The sequence below is a fragment of the Pleurodeles waltl genome, chromosome 2_1, assembly GCF_031143425.1.
Source record: "Pleurodeles waltl isolate 20211129_DDA chromosome 2_1, aPleWal1.hap1.20221129, whole genome shotgun sequence".
Lineage (NCBI taxonomy): Eukaryota > Metazoa > Chordata > Amphibia > Caudata > Salamandridae > Pleurodeles > Pleurodeles waltl.
Window position 1 is genome coordinate 490,305,741 of NC_090438.1, and position 25,880 is coordinate 490,331,620.

The 25,880-nt window shown below is 46.8% G+C and overlaps 1 protein-coding gene across 1 annotated transcript in view; it reads left to right on the forward strand.

Moving 5' to 3' along the window:
• The window catches only part of LOC138265760 (gamma-aminobutyric acid receptor subunit alpha-3-like), a 1,591,340-nt gene that overhangs the window by 848,405 nt on the left and 717,055 nt on the right, over positions 1–25,880 (forward strand). Inside the window, exon 5 of the mRNA XM_069213778.1 lies at positions 12,199–12,266. Within this exon, the coding sequence (XP_069069879.1) occupies positions 12,199–12,266 (68 nt within the window). The remainder of the gene's footprint in view (positions 1–12,198; positions 12,267–25,880) is intronic.

Genomic DNA, 25,880 nt, shown 5'->3' on the forward strand with positions numbered 1-25,880 from the left:
TCAGCGGTGCTCTTCTGCATCGCGGGCCCTGTTCAGCGGTGCCTATCTCCACGGCGGGGCCCTGTTCAGCGGTGCTCTTCTGCCCCGCGGGCCCTGTTCAGCGGTACTCTTCTGCACCGCGGGCCCTGTTCAGCGGTGCCTATCTCCACGGCGGGGCCCTGTTCAGCGGTGCTCTTCTGCACCGCAGGCCCTGTTCAGCGGTGCCTATCTCCACGGCGGGGCCCTGTTCAGCGGTGCTCTTCTGCCCCGCGGGCCCGGTTCAGCGGTGCTCATCCAGCAGGTCAAGGGAGCCAGACCTGGCCTGGACTCCCGGCTCAGTCGCCCTCGGACCGTGACGTTTCTGGACCCTTTGGGGACGGACTCCTGGCCTCCTTAGTGTCCTCCTTCCCAGCTGGGATGTGGCATGTGGGGTCCACCTTCTCCGCGCTCCTGCTGCCCTTCCGCTCCTTTGATGGGGCTCTCGGGCCCTTGCCTCCCCTAGATGGTGTGGGTGGTGAAGTGGCCGCACATTGCTCCTTGGGGGCAGCCCTGTCGGTCCTCGCACGGCGGCCCTTGTTTTTGCGGGTCCTCTTGCCGGGGGGGGGGCTGGACGTGTCCTTGCTGCTGATGGATGTGTCACTGCTGGCAAAGGGTGGGCTCCAGAACGCATGCACAACAGTGACACCCGAAGCTGGGCTGGTGGTGGCTGCGGTGCTCTTGGGACTCTTTGAAGATGGATGGGGGAGCTCATCGGGGGGAAAGAGGTCAAGGTTAGCCAGGAAAAGTTTTTTAGGGCCAAGGTAAAAGGTAGGAGAAGTGGAGATGGAAGTGGAGGTAGAGGAGGTGGTTGTAGGAGAGTCAGGTGTGCTGTCATTGGGTGAAGGTGCTGGTGCTGTAGGCTGTCGTGAGGTGGATGGCTGTTGGGTGGGTGGCTGCCTGCGTTTGTGTGTCTTGGAAGAGGGGGTGACAGACACAGTGGGAGAGGACACAGGGGACGTGTAAATGGCAGTGGGGGTGGTGACTGCACGAGTGTGGACTGTACTGGAGGGTGAGGTGGTGATGGAAGCACTGGCTGATGTTGGGGTGCATGCAGGTGTGAGTGTAGACGTCACAGGGAGGGAGGAGGGAGACGAGGAGGAGGGGCACACAGGGGTGGCAGTGGCTGTTGGCATGTCTGCATCTGGGTGTTGCTTGGGTGAGTGTTTGTGGGATCTGTGGTGCTTGTGTTTGGATGAGCTGCTCTTGGATGTTGAGGTGTGTGCAGGCTGGTCTGATGGTGTGGATGGGATAGGCTGAGGGACAGGAGACAGAGAAAGGCTGGAGGCAGTAAGAAGAGGGAGGCTGGAAACAGGGACAATGGCTGCCGTCAGTGCTGAGGCCAGAGCAGTGAACGCTCGTTGATGGGCAGCCTGACCCGAATGAATGCCCTCCAGGTACGCATTGCTCTGTTGCACCTCCCTTTGCACACCCTGGATGGCATTCAAAAGGGTCGTCTGCCCAACAATGAGCGTCCTTACCAGGTCAATGAGCTCCGCACTGAGGGCAGCAGGGGCAACAGGGGCAGGGGCTGAGGTGCCTGGGGCGAAGGAGACGCGCGCCTTCCTGGGCGAACCGGCACGGAGCGAAGACTGAGGGGCTGCTGGGAGGGCGGGGCTGGTGCGCTGGGTGGCGGCTGTACCTGTAGAGGCGGGGGGCACGGATGTTGCCGCCACCGCTAGGGAGCTCCCGTCCGAGGACGTGTCGCTTTCGCTGCTCTCACCAGCGGTCCCCGTCGTGGTGCTCCCCTCGCACTCCGGATCACTGGTGCCCTCGGTGTCTGTTCCTGGGCCCACCGGGGCCTTGTGTCCTGCAGCTCCCTCGTGCTCCGATGCCAAATCTCCTCCGCCTGATGATGCTAATGCACACATGCACAAGAAGATGAAGAGAAAGGGTGGGGGGAGAAAAAAGAAGACCAGGTTGAGTGCATGCAATGTCAACACCGTTGGCGGAGAGGACAGACACAGGAGCCTAATGCACTAAGCCGCGCATTCGGGGTACACTACTCAGTACTACTGACTAGGACAACAGGCCAAGAGACGTCAAACGCGCACATGGGAGATGCTGGACCTTCAATGGCTGTACTTGTCACCCTACCGAGGTGGGGGCCGGGGGCACAGGGCCATGCCTAAGGGAGAGGACTACACTACAGAAAGCGCCCTGGCCTAATGTCACCCACAGCCCTCCTCCCCCACCCAGACGCCTCCACTGCGCAGAAAGATAGGTGAATGTGCTGATACTCACCCCCTTGTGTCTGCTGTGATGTCTTAAAGCGCCCATCCAATTCTGGGTAAGCCACCGCCAGGATCCGGGACATCAGGGGGGTCATGGTGCGACTGGCACCCCTCCTAGGTTGGGAGGCCATCCCCAGCAGTGTTTCTGCGGTCTTCCTTGTTCCGCGGCGGATGTCCTCCCACCTCTTGCGGCAGTGGGTGCCCCGTCTGTTGTGGACCCCCAAGTTCCGGACTTCCTTGGCGATGGCACGCCAAATCTCGATCTTCTGATGGGCGCTGACCTATTTGACATGTACAGGGTGGAAAGGAGGAATTCATCAATGACCTGCATGTTAGATGTGATTGGCCCCCCCACCAACTTTGCCATATGGCACATGCTCTCATGTGTCGGGCGTTGCACTCCTCATTCGCCCCCCACCCCACCAACTTACATCCACCCCAATCCACACAGGCATAGCCCATTCCATGTGCACCCGGTGTACTCACTTGTTGGTCTGGAGGACCGTAGAGTACCGCATACTGGGGGAGGACCCCATCCACGAGCTTCTCCAACTCTTCAGACGTGAAGGCAGGGGCCCTTTCCCCAGTCGCAGCAGCCATTGTATCTTCCAGACCGAGGTCACAGCAGCACTTGCAGTATAGGTCCTCTCCTGTGGATGATCAGGTCTCGAGTGATTAAGCAGATAGAAAATGGCGGTCACGCCCGCGGCGGTGCGTATCGCGGCGGTGCGTACCGCGACCGCCGGCGCACTTCGTCATTGGCTCCTGAAACCCATAGGCTTCAATGTTAACCAATGCGGCTTTGCGCCGCGGTCTTCGACCGCCTACCGCCACGGTGTGCCCTGCCAGCGCATTGACCTCACATCCCATTGTCCCACTTCACAGGTCAGGCAGCCGCCATTTCAAGGGCCTACATGGCTTAATTTTGAATGCGACACACAGGCCTAGGCCTTGCATTGCCACACATACACGCCTTTCAACCCATTGCCATTCTTTAACTGTGCAAGCTGTCTGTACGTACCTGTGGTTTGGCTGACTCTGTGCTCCATGTTGTCCTTCCTAGGCACCGTCCGCTGGGACTTGCGATGAGAAGGAGGAATCCTCGCGTGTACCGACCGCTGGTGAACCTGTCGACAATGGAAGAACGCCACATCATACTACGATACCGACTTGACCGAGCCACTATCCATGAACTGTGTGCCCAGCTGGAGCCAGCCCTGATGTCCCTCATCCGCCAACCCACAGGGATTCCCCCTCTGGTGCAGGTTTTGTCAGTCCTCCATTTTTTGCCAAGTGGGTCATTCCAGACCACAGTGGCCATGTCATCTGGAATGTCTCAGCCTATGTTTTCAAAGATTTTGAGTAGAGTGTTGTCTGCCCTGATGAAACTCATGCGGAGCTACATCATTTTCCCAGAGGAGGGTGACTTGCCTACAGTGAAGGGTGATTTATATGCCCTTGGACATATCCCCAACATCATTGGTGCCATTGATGGGACCCATGTGGCTTTGGTACCCCCAAAAGACGATGAGCAGGTGTACCGAAACAGAAAAAGTTATCATTCGATGAATGTCTAGGTGGTCTGTTTGGCTGACCAGTACATCTCCCATGTAAATGCCAAGTTCCCAGGGTCAGTGCATGACGCGTATGTGATGCGAAATAGCAGCATCCCCTATGTGATGGAGCAGCTACAGAGACAACGTGTGTGGCTAATAGGTGACTCTGGTTACCCCAACCTGCCTTGGCTACTGACCCCAGTAAGGAATCCCCGGACCAGGGCAGAGGAACGGTACAATGAGGCCCATGGGCGAACTAGGAGGATCATCGAAAGGACCTTTGGCCTCCTGAAGGCCAGGTTTAGGTGCCTGCATATGACTGGGGGATCCCTGATGTACTCACCAAAGAAGGTGTGCCACATCATCGTGGCCTGCTGTATGCTTCACAATCTGGCATTGCGACGTCAGGTCCCTTTCCTGCAGGAGGATGGTGCAGATGGTGGTGTTGAAGTAGCTGTGGAGCCTGCGGAGAGTGAAGAGGAGGAAGACTCAGAGGACGACACAGACAACAGGGACAGAGTAATAGCACAGTATTTCCAGTAGCACACAGGTAATGATCACCCATGCCATTTTACATTTCCTGAAAGCCTCCTGCATCTCAACTTTGTCGGTTTCCCCCCAGACCTATGGACATGATGTTTGAATTTCCCTTCCCTTTTCTGTGCTGTATGAGCCACTGTGTGACCTCGGCTTGGTTGGCCCATGGACTAATGCTAAGTTACCTCGGTATGTGTAATTCACAATGTTCACAATACGTAATTGATATGTAATGTGTCATACATTTGTAAATAAGACAGCCTGAGTCCTGATTGATTTCAGTGCAATGTGTGATTTATTATTAGTGCATAGATATTGGTACATGATGGTGAAACAGTGATGGGTGGGGGTGGAGTAATGTCCATGGCGGAGTACAGTTCTCAGTCTCACAGGTGCATTGTCCATACGCCTGTGGCAGGATGGAGCAGGGGCAGTTCAAGGTTTGACAGGGTGGCCATGTGGGACAGTGGGAGGACTTCAGGGGGTATGTGATGCTGGCGGGGGACTTGACATCCTACTCTGTCGGTTTTTTTGATCTCAGGCTCCTTTTGCGGGGCGGTTGTTGTTAAGCAGGAGGTGGGGTTCTGGGGGGCTGTCGTTGTGGTGGGGCCTCCTGTCCACTAGCGCCGGCGGAGGTGGTAGGCTGTTCCTGTTCCTGGGTAGTGACAGGGGCCCTGTGTGATGCCACATGGTCCCGAAACGTGTCCTCTATGCGGTTCAGGGCCTGGACTATGCTCCCCATAGCGGTTGAGATGTTGGTTAGTTGGTCGCTGAACCCCATGTAGCATTGCTCCTGCTGTGCCTGGATCTCCTGGAACCTGGCCAGTACCGTCGCCATTGTCTCTTGTGAGTGGTGGTAGGCAGCCATGATGGTGGTGAGGGCCTCTTGGAGAGTGGGTTCCCTGGGCCTCTCCTCCCCCCCCTGTCGCACAGCAGCCCTCCGAGTTGCCCTGTTTCCCTGGGCCTCTGTCCCCTGGACGGTGTGCCCACTCCCACTGCCCCCAGGTCCCTGTTGTTGTTGGGTTACCTTGGGGGCCCTGTAGTGGTAGACACACCGCTGCTTGACCTGTCCTAGAGACAGAGGCATGGGCCCGCTGGGTGGGAGCTGTGCGGTTGTTCCCAGAGGGGGTTGGGTCTGCAGTGGCCTGTGTCTGGGTGAGGGGAACCGACTGCCCAGAGTTCCCCGATGGTCCGGGCTGGTCGTCAGGTTCCAGGTCGACAGAGCTGCTGTCATCACTAGTGGCCTGTTCCGGGGGTGGGATGGACATTTCTGGTCCCTCCTGACCGGTGTGTTGTCGTTCGGGTCCTGCATGGGGTAAGAGGGTATGGTTATTGTTTCTGTGTGTGCATTAGCTTGCGTTTTATAGGTGCCCTTGTCCCCCAGTGCTGGCATTCCCTTGGGGGAGGTGTTGTGAGGGTGTTTTGTGGGGGGGGGGTGATGGGTATGTGCAGTGGTCATGCTTAGGTGATGGGTGTCCATAGTTTGGGGGTGGCATGCAGGGGTTGGTGTTGGGTGGGTTGTGCTGGGGAGAAATTCTCAGGGAGGATGTGTGCTGGGGGGTTGGGGGTGAGGGTGGGGGTTAGCATGCTGGGGGTGGGGTGAAGTGGTTGGCCTTGTACTTACCAGAGTCCATTCCTCCGTGTACTCCAGCGAGGCCATCAGGATGCAGGATGTTGAGTACCTCCTGCTCCCATGTTGTGAATTCGGGTGGAGTGGGTGGGGGTCCCCCGCCAGTCTTCTGCACTGCGATGTTGTGTCGCGAGACCATCGAGCGCACCTTCCCCCGTAGGTCGTTCCATCGTTTGCGGATGTCCTCTCGATTTCTGGGATGCTGTCCCACCGCGTTGACCCTGTCCACGATCCGCTGCCAGAGCTCCGCCTTCCTCGCTATGGTGGTGTGCTGGACCTGTGAGCCGAAGAGCTGGGGTTCCACTCTTATGATCTCCTTCACCATGACCCGGAGTTCTTGGTCCGAAAAGCGTGGGTGCCTTTGTGGTGCCATGGGGTGGAGTGTATGAGGTGTGGGGTGGTGTATGTGATGATGTGTGTGTTGGTGTGTGGTGCTGATGTGGCGGACTGCAGTGGAGGGCGGATTTTCGGAGGTTTTGCAGTTGTGGGTCAGAATGTCCGTGGCGGCTGACCGCGGCCGCGGCGGTATTGTGGCGGCCTTCTGACCGGCGGTAAGCGGCTTTTACCGCTGAGGTCAGAATGACCCCCTGAGTGTGATATATATGACCAAGACCCTGTATTCTGTGTGACAAAGGTGGCAATATTAATGACCTTCACTGCTATCATTAGTGAGAGATCCCAGGGTATTGAGTAACTAAATATATCTGACAACTAAAATTACAATATGCCACCCATATATATCCATTATTAAATGGAGAAAAGTGAGGACTTTTTCACTGTAAGAATACAGAGATGTTTCTTAGGATGTATAAGGTCAAGGAACACATCTCCACCAAATAAAGTTTTAGCTATGGCTTTGTGGCTAACACCTCATATTTCATAATCCACAGTGCAAGCAACTAGTGGGCTGGAACAAGGGAACCAGTGCACATGTTTTTTCATCAGGTGGAGGTTCGAGAAAGAAGAACTTTTTTGTTAATCTCCCACGATTTGTTTCTGTCAATAGCTGTGTCCGTCGCCTCATTTATTCTGGATGCCCAGTGTATCTTGACTTAGCAGGTAATGAAGCTGATAGAAAAGTAATTCATTGCTAGCAAGGCACAGCTGGTAGCACACTTACCATCACCAGTTACCTGCTAGTGAAATGGCCAGGACCCCCTTGCTTAATGCACACCAATAAAGTATTCTTGGATAGAGAAGTAAGGATAACTCACTCCAAATTTCTGATTTCTTTACATTGTAAAACCATACACTTTTGTCCTCTCACTACGAATCTAAATGTATTTGATTATGTGAAAGATCTGCAAGAATTTCAATGGAAAGTCATTGTGGTACATTGTCACGTGACTGTGGTTATTCATTCTGCAGTTACTATATGTTGCTAAACCCTGGAGGGATTTCCTTCTGAAAAGTAATGTAATCTTACTCATCTGATCAACCTTTTTGTGGGTGTGTGTTCCACATGTGCACGGGTGTGTGAGAGAGAAAGAGAGAGAGAGATGACAACACCCTCAAGTATTCTCTTTTTATCCTTCTCGCCTTGTGTTTTAAATTGCTAGAGGTTCAAAACCAAAAAGTAGTCGTATACAGGTTTTGCTATGTACTGCTAGCAGAAGGACGTGTAGTAATGGCGTGTGCTACTGTATTATTTATTTTCCAGCTTCACAGTGGTATTTAGCAACATGCATCTGAATCTGGACCTTTTGCAGATAGCTCCATAGGGAATTCCAGTTGTGGACATGCAGTAAAAGCTTGAGCTTTATGAGAAATTATTACACCTATGCGCAGTTCATACATTAACCCTTGGTATGATTTACATTTAAACATTAATCCCTGGTTTTCACATTCAACAGCAAGACACACCTCTCGGTCCTACTCAGTGTATCAGATGATTTGTACATATAAGTGCATCTATATGGTTTTTCTATAGCACACATCTAGCCAAAAGGCAACTGAGCATTGTCCATAGTCAAAGGCAAGTACAAAGTCAATGGGTAATAGAAGAGGACGTTGAGTTTTGCTTCGGTAATGCCTTGCAATGTCATGGTTTTTAAAGAGATGGGTCTTTAACACTTTCCTAAGCTGAAGCAGCATATGGGTGGTCCTGATGGATATGGATATGTTGTTCCAAATTGTAGGTTCATTGATAGAAATGCCTCTTGTCTAGTCTTTTTTTCTTTACACTTCTTAGTCTGCAGTTTGATGGTTCTCTGGATGCCTAGAGCCACCAGAGATGGCAAACCTGTTTGCAAGGCAACAGGAGGTGCTGGTTGTCATGGCTTTGTAACTGATGCAGCTGGTTTTGGAGATGGTGCAGGCCAGAGGAGCCAAAGGAGTTACATGAGGATTGGATTTATATTTCTTCAGGCCCTGAATGAGGTATGCTGCGGCATGTAGGATGTCCCTATGGAGGGCCAACATGGAGTCTTGGAGGCCGAGTAGGAGAGCATTACTACCATTCAGATGCAAGAATTCAAGGGCTTGAACAGCACTTTGACCATTGCTTATGGCTGCACATCCCATCAAAATTGTGACACAGCATGTCATATACTACTTTTGATAATCCTTTCTACCATGGTGTTCACCCAGTGCACTTAACCTTTCAGAGCATCCCTGGACAGGCCTCATCATCAAAACGTACTATGACATACCATACTACATAAAGGTTTCTACAAGCAATGATATGGTTGAGATAAAAAAACAACAGCTTAGTTATTCAAGCCTGTATGTTAAATGCCAAACTCAAAGAGACCCAAACAAGAATGAGTTATTAAACACGTAGGAAACCCTTTAAACAGAAGCCCTTTTCTGGGTTGACTATTCTATTTGAACTGTAATGAGTAAACATCACAAATCAGCACAAATGGAAATTATTTGTCTTGTTATTGACTGTAATCTCTGAATCTCAACCCACATTGTCTAGAGAATTAAGACAGTCTTGTACAAGGCATTTCTTACCTACGAAATAAAGAATTGTCTTACTGAAACTAACTTCAGAACCACTAATCAGGCCTTGATTCCTTCACACCTTGATGATGCCAATGCCTTTTTCACTACACCTCAGATACTCATAGGTCTCCTCTTATGAGTATGTCACACACTGAAGCCAAACACTTAAGTATATCAAAAAGTAGGATCCCAGCACCACCATTGTGACAAAACTGCATTGACTCCCCCATAGTTCCCTATCAGCGTGAAAGTCTACCAATGACATCTAGAAGACATTGACACCTAAAATGCTCCCCTGATCGCTAATACATTACCATCTTTGGAGACCAACAAAAAACAGAAGGCCATGACATCACCTACATGTAGTCCAAAAATGAAATGATCAGAAGACAAGCCTTCTGAGGCGATGTAAGTAGATTCTGAAATAACATCTCATCGGAGATCACACTCCCTTGTTCTCTCTCCCAGTTGAGAAAGCAACTGAAAACACAACAAAAAATCTAATGTGCTGTCATTAACAAAACTCCCACCTCTCCTTTGTCCAGGCAGAACCTAATGAAAGTCTCCCTCACATTTTGTCCTTAATAAGCACACAATTCTGAATTGCTCTCTCCACCCAAAACTGCATGAAATGTTTTTTTTTTTTTGCTTCTCAAGCTGTCCCTGCTTTATAGTTTCCAAAACATGAGTATAAAAACTATTATGGATTTTTACTTTATAACTTTTAGTTCTTTGGCCAAGAATCTAAATCTAGGTATGTTCCCTCTATTTTGTAACTTTGAAACAAACTTTATTTCTCCTTTTACGTACAATTTCTAAAGGCAGTTGTATAAACTGTTCAGGACCAATTCAATGTTTTCAGTTTAATTGTATGTCTTTGAAATAATTCGACTACATGCATTATTTGACCACAGTTACAGTTAACAGTCACATAGTCAAACCCTTTTTACTTTATCAAGGAAATACCAGTGGTTGTCTTTTGAAATAGGGTGTGCTGCATTGCAGCTGAGGTAAGAGACTGGGGGCTGGTTACAAAAGACCATGGGGGTTATTCTAACTTTGGAGGAGTGTTAATCCGTCCCAAAAGTGACGGTAAAGTGACGGATATACCACCAGCCGTATTACGAGTTCCATAGGATATAATGGACTCGTAATACGGCTGGTGGTAAATCCGTCACTTTTCCGTCACTTTTGGGACGGATTAACATCTCCTCCAAAGTTAGACTAACCCCCCATGTGTGCACATGCATGGGCACCCGTGTGTGGGCTGAGGGAGTGGGACTAATGGCGAACTCAGCCCGATATCTGCACACAGGGAGCCTGTCACAGACCTTTAACAAATGTATTATAGTTTGACCTGACCTTACGATTGAGTTGACAATTCAAAGTGAAATATCTACATTTCTTTTAGATTATACTGTGAGTCTGTAGTGCTTCACTGTAAGTCTGTAGTGAGTTACAGGTTTGCCACTGTAGGTGAATGATAAACCGAAATAATAATTTTGCATTGACTTGACCTAGAGAGATGTTTAATGTTTGCCTTTGCTCTGGTCCTGGAAGGGCTACCCCTAAAAGGGGATCCTCTGACTTCTTTAGGACACACACTCATCCCTGCAAGTGGCCAGAAGTCCTTCATACTTTGAGAGTGACCTTGGGGGGCATGGGGTGTGGCTAAGGAAAAGTCCAGGCCAACGAGATTCCCGGGAAACTAGATCGAGTAGCAGGTTCTGAGTGCTGCCAAGGCTCCTTGAGCAGCAGTCTATGAAGAGCTAAAGAGCATGAGGGCAAGCCACGAGACTCCCTTCATCAGAGGGAGAGCAGTTAAAAAATCACTCACAGGTAACCACAAATACTTCTAAGACAAGGAGCCTGAAATACATTCTTCTGTTGGCTAATGCATGCCAACAGGACAGTTCATTTCCAAGATGGAAGCAGAGTACCAGAAATACTAAATAGGTCTGTTACCACATGTATGGTCATAGCTTCACAAAAAACGTACATTAATATACAGAGCAGCAGGCATTTTCCATGTTGTCTGCAGTTTCAAGGACAAGTAGGCATCATCAAATGTGAGAGTGCTGATGTTACACAATAATCAAGACCATAGATCTGTGACAGCAAGTTAGCATTACTAATATACGTAACTAAGCAGTAAACCCTAACTCATGGGGTGTGAGGGTACTAGTAGGTTTGAACTTGGGTAAAGGGCACCACAACTATAAAGGTTGCTATGAGGATATAAATGTGATGGTGGATTTTGTGCTGCATTAAACATACAATTCTTCAGTAAGAGTCATTTCGGCTAAACTCTCAGCAAAACATTAATGAGATACCACCCCCCTGATCGTGTGGGAAAAGGCATCTGGACTTTGTTTCATGCCTTTGAGCTGTTTGTGCTCAACAGGGGCAGCCACCAGACATGGGTTTGCAGACTACAGATAATACTGAGAAGGGACAACACATTTGAAGCGAATGGCTGGGGGTTAAATGGGCAGTTCCTACAATTCAAGGTAACCCAAGGGTGACTCTGAAGTGCAGCAAATATGCAGTTGGAGGGTAAATTGGAAGTAGGAATTGCAAACCTCTTCCAAAAAGAAAACCAGTAGGGAGTCTGTGGTCATAAAAGAGAAAACATTTATGTAGCCCTAGACATCGCTCCCTGCATCTGGAAACCCTTGTTTAATTACTCTCATCCTATTACATATCTAGTCAGGATGATTAAAAGCATATATGTGGTTTGGAACCGGCTAGTCACATATAAATTATATTATGTAACTCTCAATGTGAAACCAAACATCGAATAGTAGTTTTGCGTTCCAGAGACAGTGTCATTCTGTGGATGTAATGATGTAATTGGTGTAATAAATTCACATCCACAGAGATATATTGTGTTTTCTACAATCTAGAATGCCATCAAGTGTATAACAAAATGCTTTGTAGTCTTTGTGTGGTTATATTGCTACTTCAAAATATATAATAAATTCTGAATTATGTAAAATGTACCTGAGAGACCACACTCTATAAAGCACAGACATTGAACAAGATGAGACAGTTGCTTTAAACGCATCAGTGCTATTGTCAGTTTTCTTTAGCAGATAGAGTTACAGTGTATTTGTTTTCTTTAACAGATAGAGTTACAGTGGATTTGTTTCTTTTCTTTAGCAGATAATGTTACAGTGGACTTGTTTCTTCTCCTTACCAGACAAAGTTACAGTGGATTTATTTCCTTTCTCTACCAGTTAGTGATATAATGAATTTGTTTTTCTTTCTTTCCCAGATACAGTAACAGAAGTAAAAACCGATATATATGTAACGAGCTTTGGTCCTGTTTCAGACACAGATATGGTAAGTACAATTCTTGGGACAAGTTCAGCAAATTTTGTGGTTGCACAATTTCTGATGTTAGTGAAACTCACTGGTACATGGCTTGTGAGTCAAAGCAACTTTTATTTTAGGACAAATGGAGTTTGTGAAAATGTACTATACTACAAATTTATTTTACAAAATAGTCACGAAAATTTTTTGACATGTCAATGTATATTGAAAATAAATTAAAAATAGAATTTAATTCTTAATTATTTTTAATTAATTAGGGTTTTGTTTAAAGGTTCCTGTGCAGTGGGTGGTTAAAGTAGGGTTTACAGCAAACAAAGTAGACTGCCGAACGTCTCTTTGCCATGCAGCGTGCCCTCTGAAATCTAACTTGACCATTCTGGGTCTCAGCTCTTCTTTTTTCTTTCTCTCCTCGGTCTTCCTACCCTGAAAATTGCAGGGCAACACTGCTAAAATATATACATTTCTCTTGATAATTATCCTACTCTGGAGGCCTGAAAAGTGTTGATCAGTGCAATGGGAGTTTGCTCCTAGTCACAAGTAGATTTCCTGTTGAGCCCATCATTCTATCTCAGATTGGCCACTCAGTCACCCCGGTTTTATACCACCCCCCTTCACTCAATCGGATCAGTTCCATGTATCCTACTACTTAAATTACTTGACAGTCTATATTTCTGAATTTCAATTATATTGTCCCTCTTCTTATTGGATGTTTCAGAAACTTACATTGCCTAGTTTCAGCATATGTAACCATTTTCAACAATGGTCTCCAGACCCTAACCTTTCTATCACATGCTCTATTGCAAAAATATTATAAAGTGCAGGCTGCCATGGCACCTTCAGACCACCCACTGAAAGAACTGGCCATCCATTCGAATGTTAATGCCAGTTCCATAATGTCAGGAGCAAAAAAGGTACTGGCTTATTTAAACATCAATCATTTAAATGTAGCACTTGTCAAGCAATGCACTTGTAAGAAACCAATTCCCTGAAGCTAAAGCATGAGAGGGTAGGCATAATAATGAGTTGTACCCACGACAAGTAGCAATATTAGAAAATGCAGGGTGTTCACCAACCCACAAGGTTATTAGGACAAGGACTGGCTCTGTGGACAGATATGCATTTCTGAAACTCAGACCACTGGATTGAACAGTGTTAGCGGGGACAGTATATCCAGCAATAGCCCACAAGCAAAAGAATCTTTCTATTTTATCAAAACTTTTCATATCATTTGAAAATGCCTGTTGCCTGTTGTGGTGGGTGGAGGCACAAACCTAGTACAAGAAGCTCTTCTACACAAATCAGGACACCGTCACATGCAGTGGGAATGACAAGGCCATGCTTTGTGATTTGATGGTGGACCATAATCTGATAGATATATTGAGATTACTTAACTTTGTAGATAAGGAACATAACTTGTTGTCTTTCCTCCGTGGTACCTTCTCTCCAATGTTTTATTTTCTAGTTCAGGGCTCAATTGTATTTGATATTTAGTGATGGGTAGGGGTATAGGGTAGTAAAGATAATTTGTTGGTTTAGGGGTGGGTAACGGTATAAAATGATAGTATTTTTCACATTTAGGAATGGGTATGGTTATAGGGCTTTAAGAGTATTTTTGAAGTTCAGGGATGGTTAGAAGTATAGGGTAGTAAGAGTATTTTTAGGGTTTCAAAGTGAGTATGGGGTGTAGAATATTAAGAGTGACTTAAGGTTTTAGGTGTGTGTGAGTGTATAGGTAAGAATATGTTTAGGGTTTAGAGGTGGGTAGGGGTATGGGATGGTAAGGGTTTTACTACAGCGTAGCAGTGGGTAGCAGTGTATGGTAGTCTTGGTCTTTTTAGAGTTTAGGGGATTGGGAATAAGTTGAAGTAAAGTGTGTACAGGGTAATTAAAAAGGGGTGGATTGGGGTTTCTGCCAATAAAGAAATAAATATATATTTAATTTAAAAAAAAGGGTGTTTGGGGGGCCCCCCTAAAAATAAAAAAATAAAATGAATTTAAACTAAAAGGTAAAGGTAAAGGCATATGTGGTAAAGGCATATGTGTGTCAAAGGCATGCGTGGTAAAGTATGTGTGGTAAAGGCGTGCTTGGCTATTTCAAACATTCTGCTCTGATTCACTTATCCTTTGAATTGGGACATGCTAGGCCTTCACCCGCTAGATGACAGAAGAGGTTACTCTACACAGGGGTCTCTGTGATAAAGAAATCATTAGTAAATACATTTTGCAAAACGTAGGTTCAGACACTTCTAGACAGATGACATGAGCAGCAGGCAAAGCCACTTGGCAAGTAAAAACCTGTTGCAAAATTCTGCAATTGGGAAATGACAGATAAAGGCTGAATAAATGAGGCTTTTAATGCCAGATTCAACAACTTAACATCATGCTATAATAGTACTCCCTCATATGTCAGTTTGAATTGGCTAATATTGAGCTTAACACCCTCTTTACTGAAAAGAGAATGGGCCCTAGGGAAGTTTTAAAAAAGTCATTATGGGCACAGGGAGAAGGTGGGTACACTACTAGCGGGGCATACATATATAGATGAAGAGAGAAAGAGGGGAATCACTTAAGTACATTCTCTTTTCCAACAAATACTTTCAGTACTAGTGCTCAAGCGGGAAAATGCTGAACTGCACCAGGGCTCCACATTTTCCATTATATTGAACCCTTCCGACTAAAACACATAGGAATGAACATACAAGAAGAGACTTGGGGGGTCATTCCGACCCCGGCGGTCAAGGACTGCCGGGGCCGGGGTCGGCGGGAGCACCGCCAACAGGCTGGCGGTGCTCCGCAGGGCATTCTGACCGCGGCGGTATGGCCGCGGTCAGAACAGGAAAACCGGCGGTGTCCCGCCGGTTTTCCGCTGCCCTGAGGAATCCCCCATGGCCATGGGGGATTCCGACCCCCTCACCGCCATCCTGTTCCTGGCGGTTCCGACTGCCAGGAACAGGATGGCGGTGAGGGGTTTCGTGGGGCCCCTGGGGGCCCCTGCAGTGCCCATGCCAATGGCATGGGCACTGCAGGGGCCCCCGTAAGAGGGCCCCACTTTGAATTTCAGTGTCTGCTTAGCAGACACTGAAATTCGCGACGGGTGCTACTGCACCCGTCGCACCCTTCCCACTCAGCCGGCTCCTTTCGGAGCCGGCTTCCTCGTGGGAAGGGGTTTCCCGCTGGGCTGGAGGGCGGCCTTCTGGCGGTCGCCCGCCAGCCCAGCGGGAAAGCCAGAATGGCCTCCGCGGTCTTTCGACCGCGGAGCGGCCATATGGCGGTTCCCGCCAGGCGGGCGGCGACCGCCGCCCGCCGGCCTCAGAATGAGGCCCTTGGTGTAGTTCTACATGTTACCTTTGGACACCAGTAACAAACAGTGCAGTGCAAACATGCCAGGGAGATTTGCAGATACATGCAACAGAAAATTCAATCTACAGAGTCAACTGCTAACACACCCAGTTGGTATGGCCGAGGCAGTCACCTATTATTATGAAGCCCTGTAAAGCCTCAGAATGGCTAACGTTAGACAGTGAGAAGAGGAGTTTCTCCGACCCCTCCAGCTCTCCACTTTGTCACTCACCAGTGCTCACCTTCGCAATGGAATTGCTAAGGAGGAGACCACTGGCAGCATCTCCTCTTTACCTACCAGCAAATCCTATGGGGAGAGTGGCCTCCTCAAAAAGTTCAATAAAATGTTCTACAAAACGTGCTGATGCCTCTGCTGTACAAGATATTCAACAAGGCAGAAGGGACTGACTCATGGAGTGACACGTCTAATAATGGTATCATATTCCTCATACCCAACAACAGTAAAGATATGTTTGTTTGCTCCTTCTGTCATCATATTTTCCAAATAATTGCCAGCTTGAAAATTCTGGGTAAATTTCTAGCATCTCAGTTACACTAGGTTATCTCGTTTCTGGTTCACTCCTTGGAAGCAGGTTTTGTACTAGATTCTTCATCCAGACGCCATCTCACATCACTATGTCAAACTAGACTTAACGCTGTAGAGCTAGATTTAACCCTATGGAACACCCAACACATGCAATGGAAATGACAAAGTCGTGCTCTGACAGATACATGGAAATGACTTAACCTTGTTTATATGGAATATAACTTCCTTGTCTAGGACTGAAACTTATATACCTGCAAAGATGGCTTTGATCAGCTTATTCAATGAATTCTCCAGTTACAAAATAAACTGAGGTATATACAAGGCACTAACTATGTCACACATGACCAATAGAACAAGTCATTGCACTTGCTAATCCAATGGCTTCACAAGGTCTCAAATACCTGAGTATTTGTTCAAACAAAAGCCTCAAATAAATGATGGAAGGTAATTTAACACCCTTTGTGGGGCAGGACATTGAGTAAGACATCCTTAGGTGCCCAAGAGAAGTCCTTCCCTCCTTCATGTACTAAAGTTACCTCTGGATATTGATAGCCCAATACCATAATCGATGTTTGCTGCCAGGAAACTAGCACATAGATGGCTAAACGTATACACCTCTTACGCACTGTAGCCCATCTGGCACAATGTGGAATTACAAGTGGTGGAGAAATCTCTCAAATGGATTACATGGTAAACAAAGAGGATGCGAACAGTAGAAAAGCTGTATGAGGATTTTTTTTTTTTTTTTTTACCAAAGTCATGCCATGATCTCTGTTTGCAGTTTGATATGAAAGTCTTGTTATTGGCATTGTCATCTGTTGCTGCCTCGGCTCTTGTGCACTTTATATGTCAACTCAATATGTTAGTAGGTAGTGTCTCCCTAGGGGTTTGGTTTCCAGAATATACAATTCCCTTACTGTAGAATTGTTCATAAATCTGTTCTGATTCACACCTGCAACTTCTGACACTTGTGTTTCACAAAACACACCTGAAGATTGGTTGCCTATTCTATTGGCTCATGGTAGGCTTGTAATTGAAATTCCTGTACTGAACCCTTGTGAATTTACAGTGACCTTCTTTATTACCCCATTTCAACTGCTGTGGTGTGATTGAGGACATTTTGATCTCCTGCATGTTTGGAGGTGCCTGAAAGTATAACCATACCAATCATGGTATGGAATGAACTGTACAGATCACTGGATTTAGGCTCCCACCCTCTGTACACGTGGCCATACTCCATGGTCTTACTCATGTGGCGAGGTTGTTGGCACAGAGGCCCTCATTACAACCCTGGTGGTCGGTGTAAAAGTGGTGGTAATACAGGCTGGCAGTAATTACCGCCAAATTATGACCATTGCGTGAGAACTTAGATAGACAGCCACTTTACCACACCGACCGCAAGGGCGGAAACAACAGCCACCACGGTGGTAGCCACCTACAGCCAGGTGGAAGTCAATGTTCCGACCACCGTATTAAGAAACAGGAAAGCGCCACCTTTTCCGGGGCAGTACCAATGACATCAAAAGCCTGGTGGAAACACTGCACAGAAGGGAAAGGACTCACCATTGGAGACACAGGGAACAACCACGCAGCCAGGGACCCGAGCTGCATGTCTCCCCATGATCTTCTACGTGCTGCTCCACCATGAACTCCAATGACGGCGAAGAGGCCGATGGTGAGTTCAACCGCCTAGCACACAAGGGAGGGGGGAGGAAAAAGAGAGTGACACACACGCAGAACACACACACCCCCAACACCATACACACAAACAGCTGCAGTAATACATTTTTACCCCGTACCTCAGTTGAATAATGCAAGGACAACAGGAATTTACTAAAGTGAGTATAATAAGATCAACATAGTATAAATAAGAAATACCCAATGTAACTGGTATATACAATTGCACAGTTCAACTGACACTGCCCAGTCCTCAGTGTGCATGGCCAAAGTCCAAGGCCCCACTTGTTACCTGCATCAGCACGGAGAGAACACTGCAGGGGCATCAGTTGGAAAATAGGCAGGCACCTTAGGGGGATGGGGAATAGGGGGCACCAAAGCCAGCAGATGGAAGAAGACCACTGGTTCTGAAGGGGGTAACATGCCCTGTGCTTTGTCCTGGGCAGTGCAAGGCCACAGTCTCTCAAGTGGGTGACATGCCCACTTCCTCTGGAGGGGGCAACATGCCCTGTGCTTGGTCCTGGGAAGTGCAAGGCCACAGTCACTCAAGTGGGTGTCTTTCTCACTGGTTCTGGAGGGGGCATAGTGCCTGTGCTCTTGATCCTGGTGAGGTTGGGGTAGATGGGTGTCTTACCCACTGGTTCTGGAGGGGGCATTGTGCCCTGTGCTCTTGATCCTGGGGAGGTTGGGTAGGGGGTGTCTTACCCACTGTTTCTGGAGGGGGCATCGTGCCTTGTGCTCTTGATCCTGGGGAGGACGGGGATGGTGAATGTCTTACCCACTGGTTCTGGAGGGTGCAACATGCCCTGTGCTCTTGATCCTGGGAAGGCAGGGTTTGGGGGTGTCTTACCCACTGGTTCTGGAGGGGGCATCATGCTCCGTGCTCTTGAGTCTGGGGACTGCAAGGTCGCAGTCTCACAGGGTGGTGTCATACCCACTCGATTTGCAGGGGGCAGGGCTCACAGCAGCCAATGGATGCATGACTACATACCGTCTGCCGGCGGTTGAAGGCTGCTCAGTGGTGGTGGTGCTGGTGCTGCTGCTGGTGGGGGGAGGCTCCAGCCCACCCCCTGCAGTCTCGGATGGCTGCCCACTGGTGGTGGTGCTGCTGCTGCTTGTGGGGGGAGGCTCCAGCCCATCCCCTGCAGCCTCGGACGGCTGCACAGCCATGGTTGGTGGTGCGGGCTCCGTCAGAGTCCCTGCCACATGCTCCTTGTCCTTCCTGCCTGCTGGTGCTGGCTCCTTGATCTTCCTGCCAGCAGCTGGGGCAGGCTCCTTGCCCTTCCTGGCAGAGCTAGGGTGGGCTCCTTTCTCTTCCGGGCAGCAGCTGGGGCAGGCACCCTTTCCTTGAGGCTGCCTGGTGCAGGTCCCTTCACCCTCTGGACATGTGCACTGGATCCTTTTCCACCAAGAGGGGGCGTGGAGACTCCTGGGCCTGTGGACTGGTTGGCTGAGATGTTTTGCCTGGGTTTTTGCCACCCTGGCCAGACGTGAAGGACAGGGGGGAGGAGGGGGGGGGGAAGAGGTCAAGTTGGGCAAGGAAAAGCTTCTTAGGGACATTGGGGCTGGAAGAGGGAGAAGGTTTGGGAGTGGAGGAAGAGGGAGTGGTTGTAGGAGGTGTCTGTCTGCTGAGTTTGGGTGCAGGTGCATGGGCTGGATGCTGTTGTGAGGTGGATGGCTGTTGGGTGTATGAGTGCTTGCTTTTGTGTACTTTAGGAGGGGGTGACAGACACTGTGGAAGAGGACACGGGGGGGGTGCATGGATGTTGTAGAGGTGTCTGTAAGTGAGGTGTGTGTTCTGCTAGGTGTGGTGGGGATGCTGGTAGTGGATGAGGATGTAGTGCATGCAGGTGTGAGTGTGGAAATGACTGGGAGGGAAGTGGTGGAGGTGGAGGAGGCGGAGACAGTGGAGGCAGTGGATGTTGTAGTGTCTGCAACTGTTTGTTGTCTGCGTGAATGCCTATGGGATGAAGTGTGGTGCTTGCGTTTGCCTGAGCCACTCTTGTTTGTTGTCCTGTGTGCATGCTCATCTGGCTATGTGCTTGGGATGGTTTGGGGTAGAGGAGAATGGGTCTGGGCAGTGGAAGCTGGAGGGGGAAGGGTAGAAAGAGGGACAATGGCTGCCATCAGAGAGGAGTCCAGAGCCTGGATCGATCTCTGTTGGGCCGCCAAGCCAGTGTAAATGCCCTCCATAAAATGGATTAGTCTGTTGCATCTGGGTTGCCAGCCCCTAGATGGCATTCACAATGGTTGACTGCTCTGCAGAGATGGATCTCAGGAGGTCAATAGTCTCCTCACTCAGGGCAGCAGGGTTCACTGGTGCCCTCACCATCGGTAGACTTTGCATCCTGGGTCATGTGGGATGAAGCACCCTCCGTCGACGGTGCCTATGCTTCTCCGCCAGATGATGCTAATGCACATAAGGACAGGGTGACAAAACAAAAATGGGGGGAGAGACAAAGGATACACTTGGTCAATGGCTGCACCAACATGACCATTGGCGTACACACCACTCTTACACACTGGGAACAGCCCTATGCACTATGCATTGCACTACCAGTTATATTGCTAGCCACCAAGGCAAATCGAGGGGCGCACAGAGCTAAATGCAGCACACCTTGGTCCCACGCAGCCCTGACCAGTTGTGGATGCCTGCGAGCTAGGTACCACAATTATCCCTTCAGGACCCTCGCCACCAGGGGACCTACTCTGCATTGTCAGGCCTGGGCTAAGGGCACCCATTGACACACACCCCCACCTGAATACCTCCCTACCATGCGTAAGTTGTAATGATGGGCACTGTACTCACCCCCTTGTGGCTGCTGTGATGCCCTCATGCGCCCATCCAGCTCAGGATAGGCCACCGCCAGTATGCGGGTCATCAGGGGGGTCAGGGTTCGACGGGCACCCCTTCCTCGTTGGGAGGCCATCCCCAACTGTACCAGGTTGCTATTTTGTGCCTCCATTGCGGCCGAGATGAAATAACGCAGATATAATTTAAAAAGGAAGCACGGAGTTGATGGGGAATTAACAACGTAGGAGATAGATTCCGCCCCCATAAGATGACCACAATACAATGGGTGGTTTGACGCCATTAATGACTGATGACGACTAATGGTCTAAGTATTGTCCCTTATGTGATAACCATAAGAAGAAAATTAGATGCATCGAATTGATAGGTGCTATCATGTTAAAGAGATTTTCAGTCCTGATGATGACCCATTGCTGACTGATATCTATGTCCAGGGTCGAAATGTCGATATTTATTATGTGTGGCTTGATGTTTCATTTCTCAGTGACTTCAGGACTCCTGGATTGAAGGAGCCTATTGGAAGTTCACTTTCAATTTTTAACCACACTTTTGTATATATTGTACATAACACCGGCTTACCACAATACTCACTTTCACTGTGTCCTCTACACTTGAAAGCACCTATTACTCACTTATAATGATAAGAAATTGATGAAGTAATTAAAATGAATGACTTAATAAATAAAAAGTGATATAGAACAACCTTTAAGGATACCAGAATAAATATATGTGGTTCCCTAATTCTTACTGTTGTTTGTGCCGTGGAAGTCAAGGCATACACTTCCCCTTGTTTTGACCATAGTGTCTTTAATAGTTACTTACCCAGGTCTAAGGGTTATTGGGTTGCCTCATTTTCTAAATCCAATGTCATAATGAGGGCCATAGTCTCCAGTGGATCTCTGTTTCACTTGGGCAGTGAAAAATCATAATCTGAGGAATTTGCATAAGATTGCTTAACTCACTGCAGATGAGTGTCTTTTGGAAATCCAGGGGATTGCCTCATACTAAAGCACTGTCTATAAATCAGGAGTCAGCTGGAGATCATTGAGAATATATGGGAACTTTTTATTAGAAATGTTAAGGGATTATGGAAATCATACCTTATTGTTGGGTTAGGTCTTTTAAACGTACACACTCGGCTGAAATGTGATGTGTGGTGTGATGACATCTTATGATTTGCTCATTTTAATAATGTAATCTACAGTATGCTCATTGAGATCTCATGAGTCTTTTCTGCATATGGAGATTCGGGTGTTTCCAGCAGATAGTGGTGTTTGCTCTGTCTCATAAAACTCTTATTAGGGATATGATGGCTTTTTGACACTCTCTGACTGGGTTGACAACGTGACAATATACTCTGTGCCCTGATTCCTATTGTTCTCTCTCAGGCTCACTGTTAACAAATATATTAGCTTGTGCATGTTAAGTGTAATTGTTTATCTTGCTTTGAATTCTATTATGGTAATGGAACTTTAAAGCCTCAACATATAGACCTTCCAAAGAAACATAATAGAGCAACATACCAAGTGCCGCATTGTGGGCAGTTATTAGTGTGTGTACCAAGAAAAAGCAGGGAGAATTACTCCAATGAGGTGAGGGGAGTTCGCAGCCTCTTTCCTGGTTCGAAGTTTCGTTTTTCCGGTAGAAACAGCTTAAGCAAATGTTTGCATAAATCACACATCCCACTATGCCTCACCCTTGGAGTTCTGCATCACTTATCTCATCTTGTGAATGAAGGATCCTCCAGAGGTTCTTTATGACCTATTATCAGGGAACCTGCAATGAGTGTCCCAGTGTATCAGATAATCAGGCAGTGGAAATGTTCTGTATACCTTTTTAAAATTGAGACCTAGAAAACCAAATTTGACTCTATATGTTATATTATAGTAGTAAGTATTAGGTACTTATACAGCATAGCACTTGGAAATTATTTGGCCTTCTTTTGCAGGCATTGACCTGTGGTACTGATTCATCTATCTGTGGTTCTGCACCACACAATTTCATTCCTGAATCCACTGGTGGGGGTGTGTGGTTTCAAGGGAGGTCGTTATTCTCACAGATGTGTTCGCTTATGAAAGAGTTAGCCCGTGTGACCTTCGAACCTAACCCATGTGAAAGTTGCATCTGCGGTGAGGTGTTTCTGCATGGTGATTCAAAGTGAGGTCCCTCAGCCTAAACTGAATTAGCTGTGTGTTAACAGACACGCAAATCCAAGGAAATAAAATTTAAATGTCTTGAAGCACTATTCTGGCAACGAACCCAGTAATCTAAGAGGGGGAAACAATACAGACTTTGAGATGCACGGTGCTTGAGCCTTGAAGCGCTTTAATTATTCTTGCTTCATTACCTAAACATGCCAGTTCATCTGTTTACAGAATCACAATTACCGATCCAGCGTTTTGTTCTACTGAGCTGAGTCCATGGACGCATTTTATCTGAATTCTTTCTTTCTCTCTAGATAATACACTTGAGCCAATTATTGAACAAATGTTGTCCAGTAAACAGTATTGGCAGCACTTTATTTAAAGCAGAGTATCTACAGTAAAACACAATACTAATTAAACCCGAATAACTATATTTTCAATGTTAGTAAAAACTATCAATTAAAAAAGACGATTAAACAACAGTGTTAATACTAACAGTAATTTATCTACTAATTGGTGCGCCCTGAAGTTTAATTTTCTTCTTGTTTGCCTAATTAAAAACGTTGAGTTCTCAAAGCTGTATTTGGGTTGAGAGTGTTCAAATGAAGTTGCAAAGACTGTTCCTTTTTAAGTGACATGTTCTTTACAGGTTGAAACACGTTTCAATAATTTTAACTTTGGCTCAACACCTGGTAGATATGACAAACAGCACACAGGCTTTAATTTAGATAAATGTGTGAAGTATTTAGCAGTAACGAAACAAGTAAAAAGTAAAAACACAACTAAATTAAATCCTACAACCAGCTTCTAAAAATTAAGAAAAATGCAAGAAGAATCACTCCAAAATAATTAAAATCGAATCAAGAGAAACAGGGATATGCATTTTTAGTTTACAGCAAAAAGAACCATGATAAAGTAATGTGCCGATCAGAATTCGCTGTTTGTGTTTGACCAGGGCCTAGATAAAATTTTAAGGTAAACTGAGATGGAGCAGAGGTCAGATACATCAAGTTGGTTATCTCAGTCATTGTTTTTACCTTCTGACTTAGGAGCTGATTTAATGTTGGAGGTAAGGATACTCGGGTGCAACAGTGATAAGAGTATCTTTACCATCAACTTAATAGTTCACCTCCCAGATTTATAGGTTGGTGGATCTTTGATGTAACTACAGAAGATACTACTCCATCTCCTTTGTGGTTACACCCCTCCAATGGCCCAACAGAGTATGGATGGTTGGAGGTTGACCTCTATGTCCACCCACCTAATTTAGATGGGCGGACATACAGGTCTGTTTTCACTGCCCATCAGTGCCAGGAAAACACGGGCAAAACTCCCATGACAAGGACTGGTCTTCATTGGCTACCCATAAGATACAGTTGAAATCCCTGTGTTTTACATACATGGCCTTTCACAGGAAAGGACCTCAAATTCTTTGTGCTCTTATTGAACCATGCCATCACAGCAGATCCTGGAAATCCAGCACCTTCTTTCTTGCAAGAACACCTAGGATTTGCCCATCCAGATGGGGTGGTCATTCCTTCAAACTCATGGTGCCTAGACTATGTAACTCCCTGCCACTTGATTTGCATCAGATGGATTCAGAGTCTGCTTTCAGGAAAGCACTTAAGGCATGGCTATTCGTTCAGTAACTGTTTTACGCTCCGCTCTTAGTTGGCTGGTCAATATGATCTGCTGGTTTGGATCAGTGCTGGGAAGCCTCCGGGTAGCCATGCACTTTACGAATCGATTAGATTAGATTAGATGATGCAGATATTCCTGCCAAGATCCTACACATATGAGCTGAATCATGGTATATGAAAATGCCTTCAAATTTCCACAATTAGATTGAGAGGCATTAGCTGAGGCGAAACACAGACATAACAGAGATGGTAATGGCAGGATTGAGAGAAATGGTCCTAAATTTACAAGCTACAAAAATTTACAGTCTGACTAAGACAGGTTTCAGGATGTGCATGATCAATGACACAGATGCTGGTGTGGTGATAAATCTCTAGTGAAAATTTTGTAACTGTGGGGTAATTCTGCTTTAGTACAAGGGAGTTATGAATTAAACACCATGGGATGTTAAATAACTGTGTGGGCCGAATTTATGAGGAGTAAATACACACTGAAATACCAGTTCCACTGGGTTTGTTGCATATGTTTACCACCTGACACTGAGGCTGCAACTTGGCATATATATACTGTAGTGCATGTGTGATTGGTGGTTGTGGTGGCTGTTCATATCCCAAAATAAAGTGAGACCTATTGCCTTTATCCACACTGATTCACAAAATTGAGAAACCTTCCACCTGCTTTCTCCTTTTTTGTATTCACTAACAACTCCACCCCATGTAGAGTTACATTTCTAGAGCTCTACTTTTTACCTGAAACAGGCGCTTCTTAACTGGCTCGTTTAAGAGTTCATGTCAAATTTGTTTCCTTTGCAATATTTAGCAAATAATGATGTATAATTTAAATATTACATTGGCAGAATTTTAAACATTGTTGCATTAAAGCCCCTGCATTGAAAGGCCTCAGTTTCATTTGGAAACTAATTCAGTTTTTATAATAATTCCGACCTAGGCATTGACGCCACAATGTGCTCTTACCATGCATGACCTGTCAAAACTCAAGCTTGAAGGAAAACATAAAATAATTTAATGCTCGTTGAGAGCATTAATCTCTTCTAAGCTCATACTCTCTCTCTTTCCATTTCACATTATGGCAAATACCTCTAATATATTCCGAAATGGCAACCCTTAGGGATGTCTCTCATAATTACTTCCAAGGTGGAGCATATTTGAGTGTGTATAATGTACTGTGAAGTAGAAATATGAGGCTTTGATAGTGAGGTATTCGTTGCACTGAGACACAGCAGAAAGGTTGTAAAATTAGAAAAATACCTTATGAATAATACGTGATTTCCTTGCCTGACTTATATCTCTATATTCCAGCCATGGATATCAAATGTCATGTTACGTGCAGTTCTGGCGGGTAACACACTTAGTAACCTTTTATGAATCAAAAACAAGATTCTGAAATGTATCCTTTGGAAAGGTGAAAGGGAAAAATCTGGAGTGGATTTCTACTTTAGATTCAGT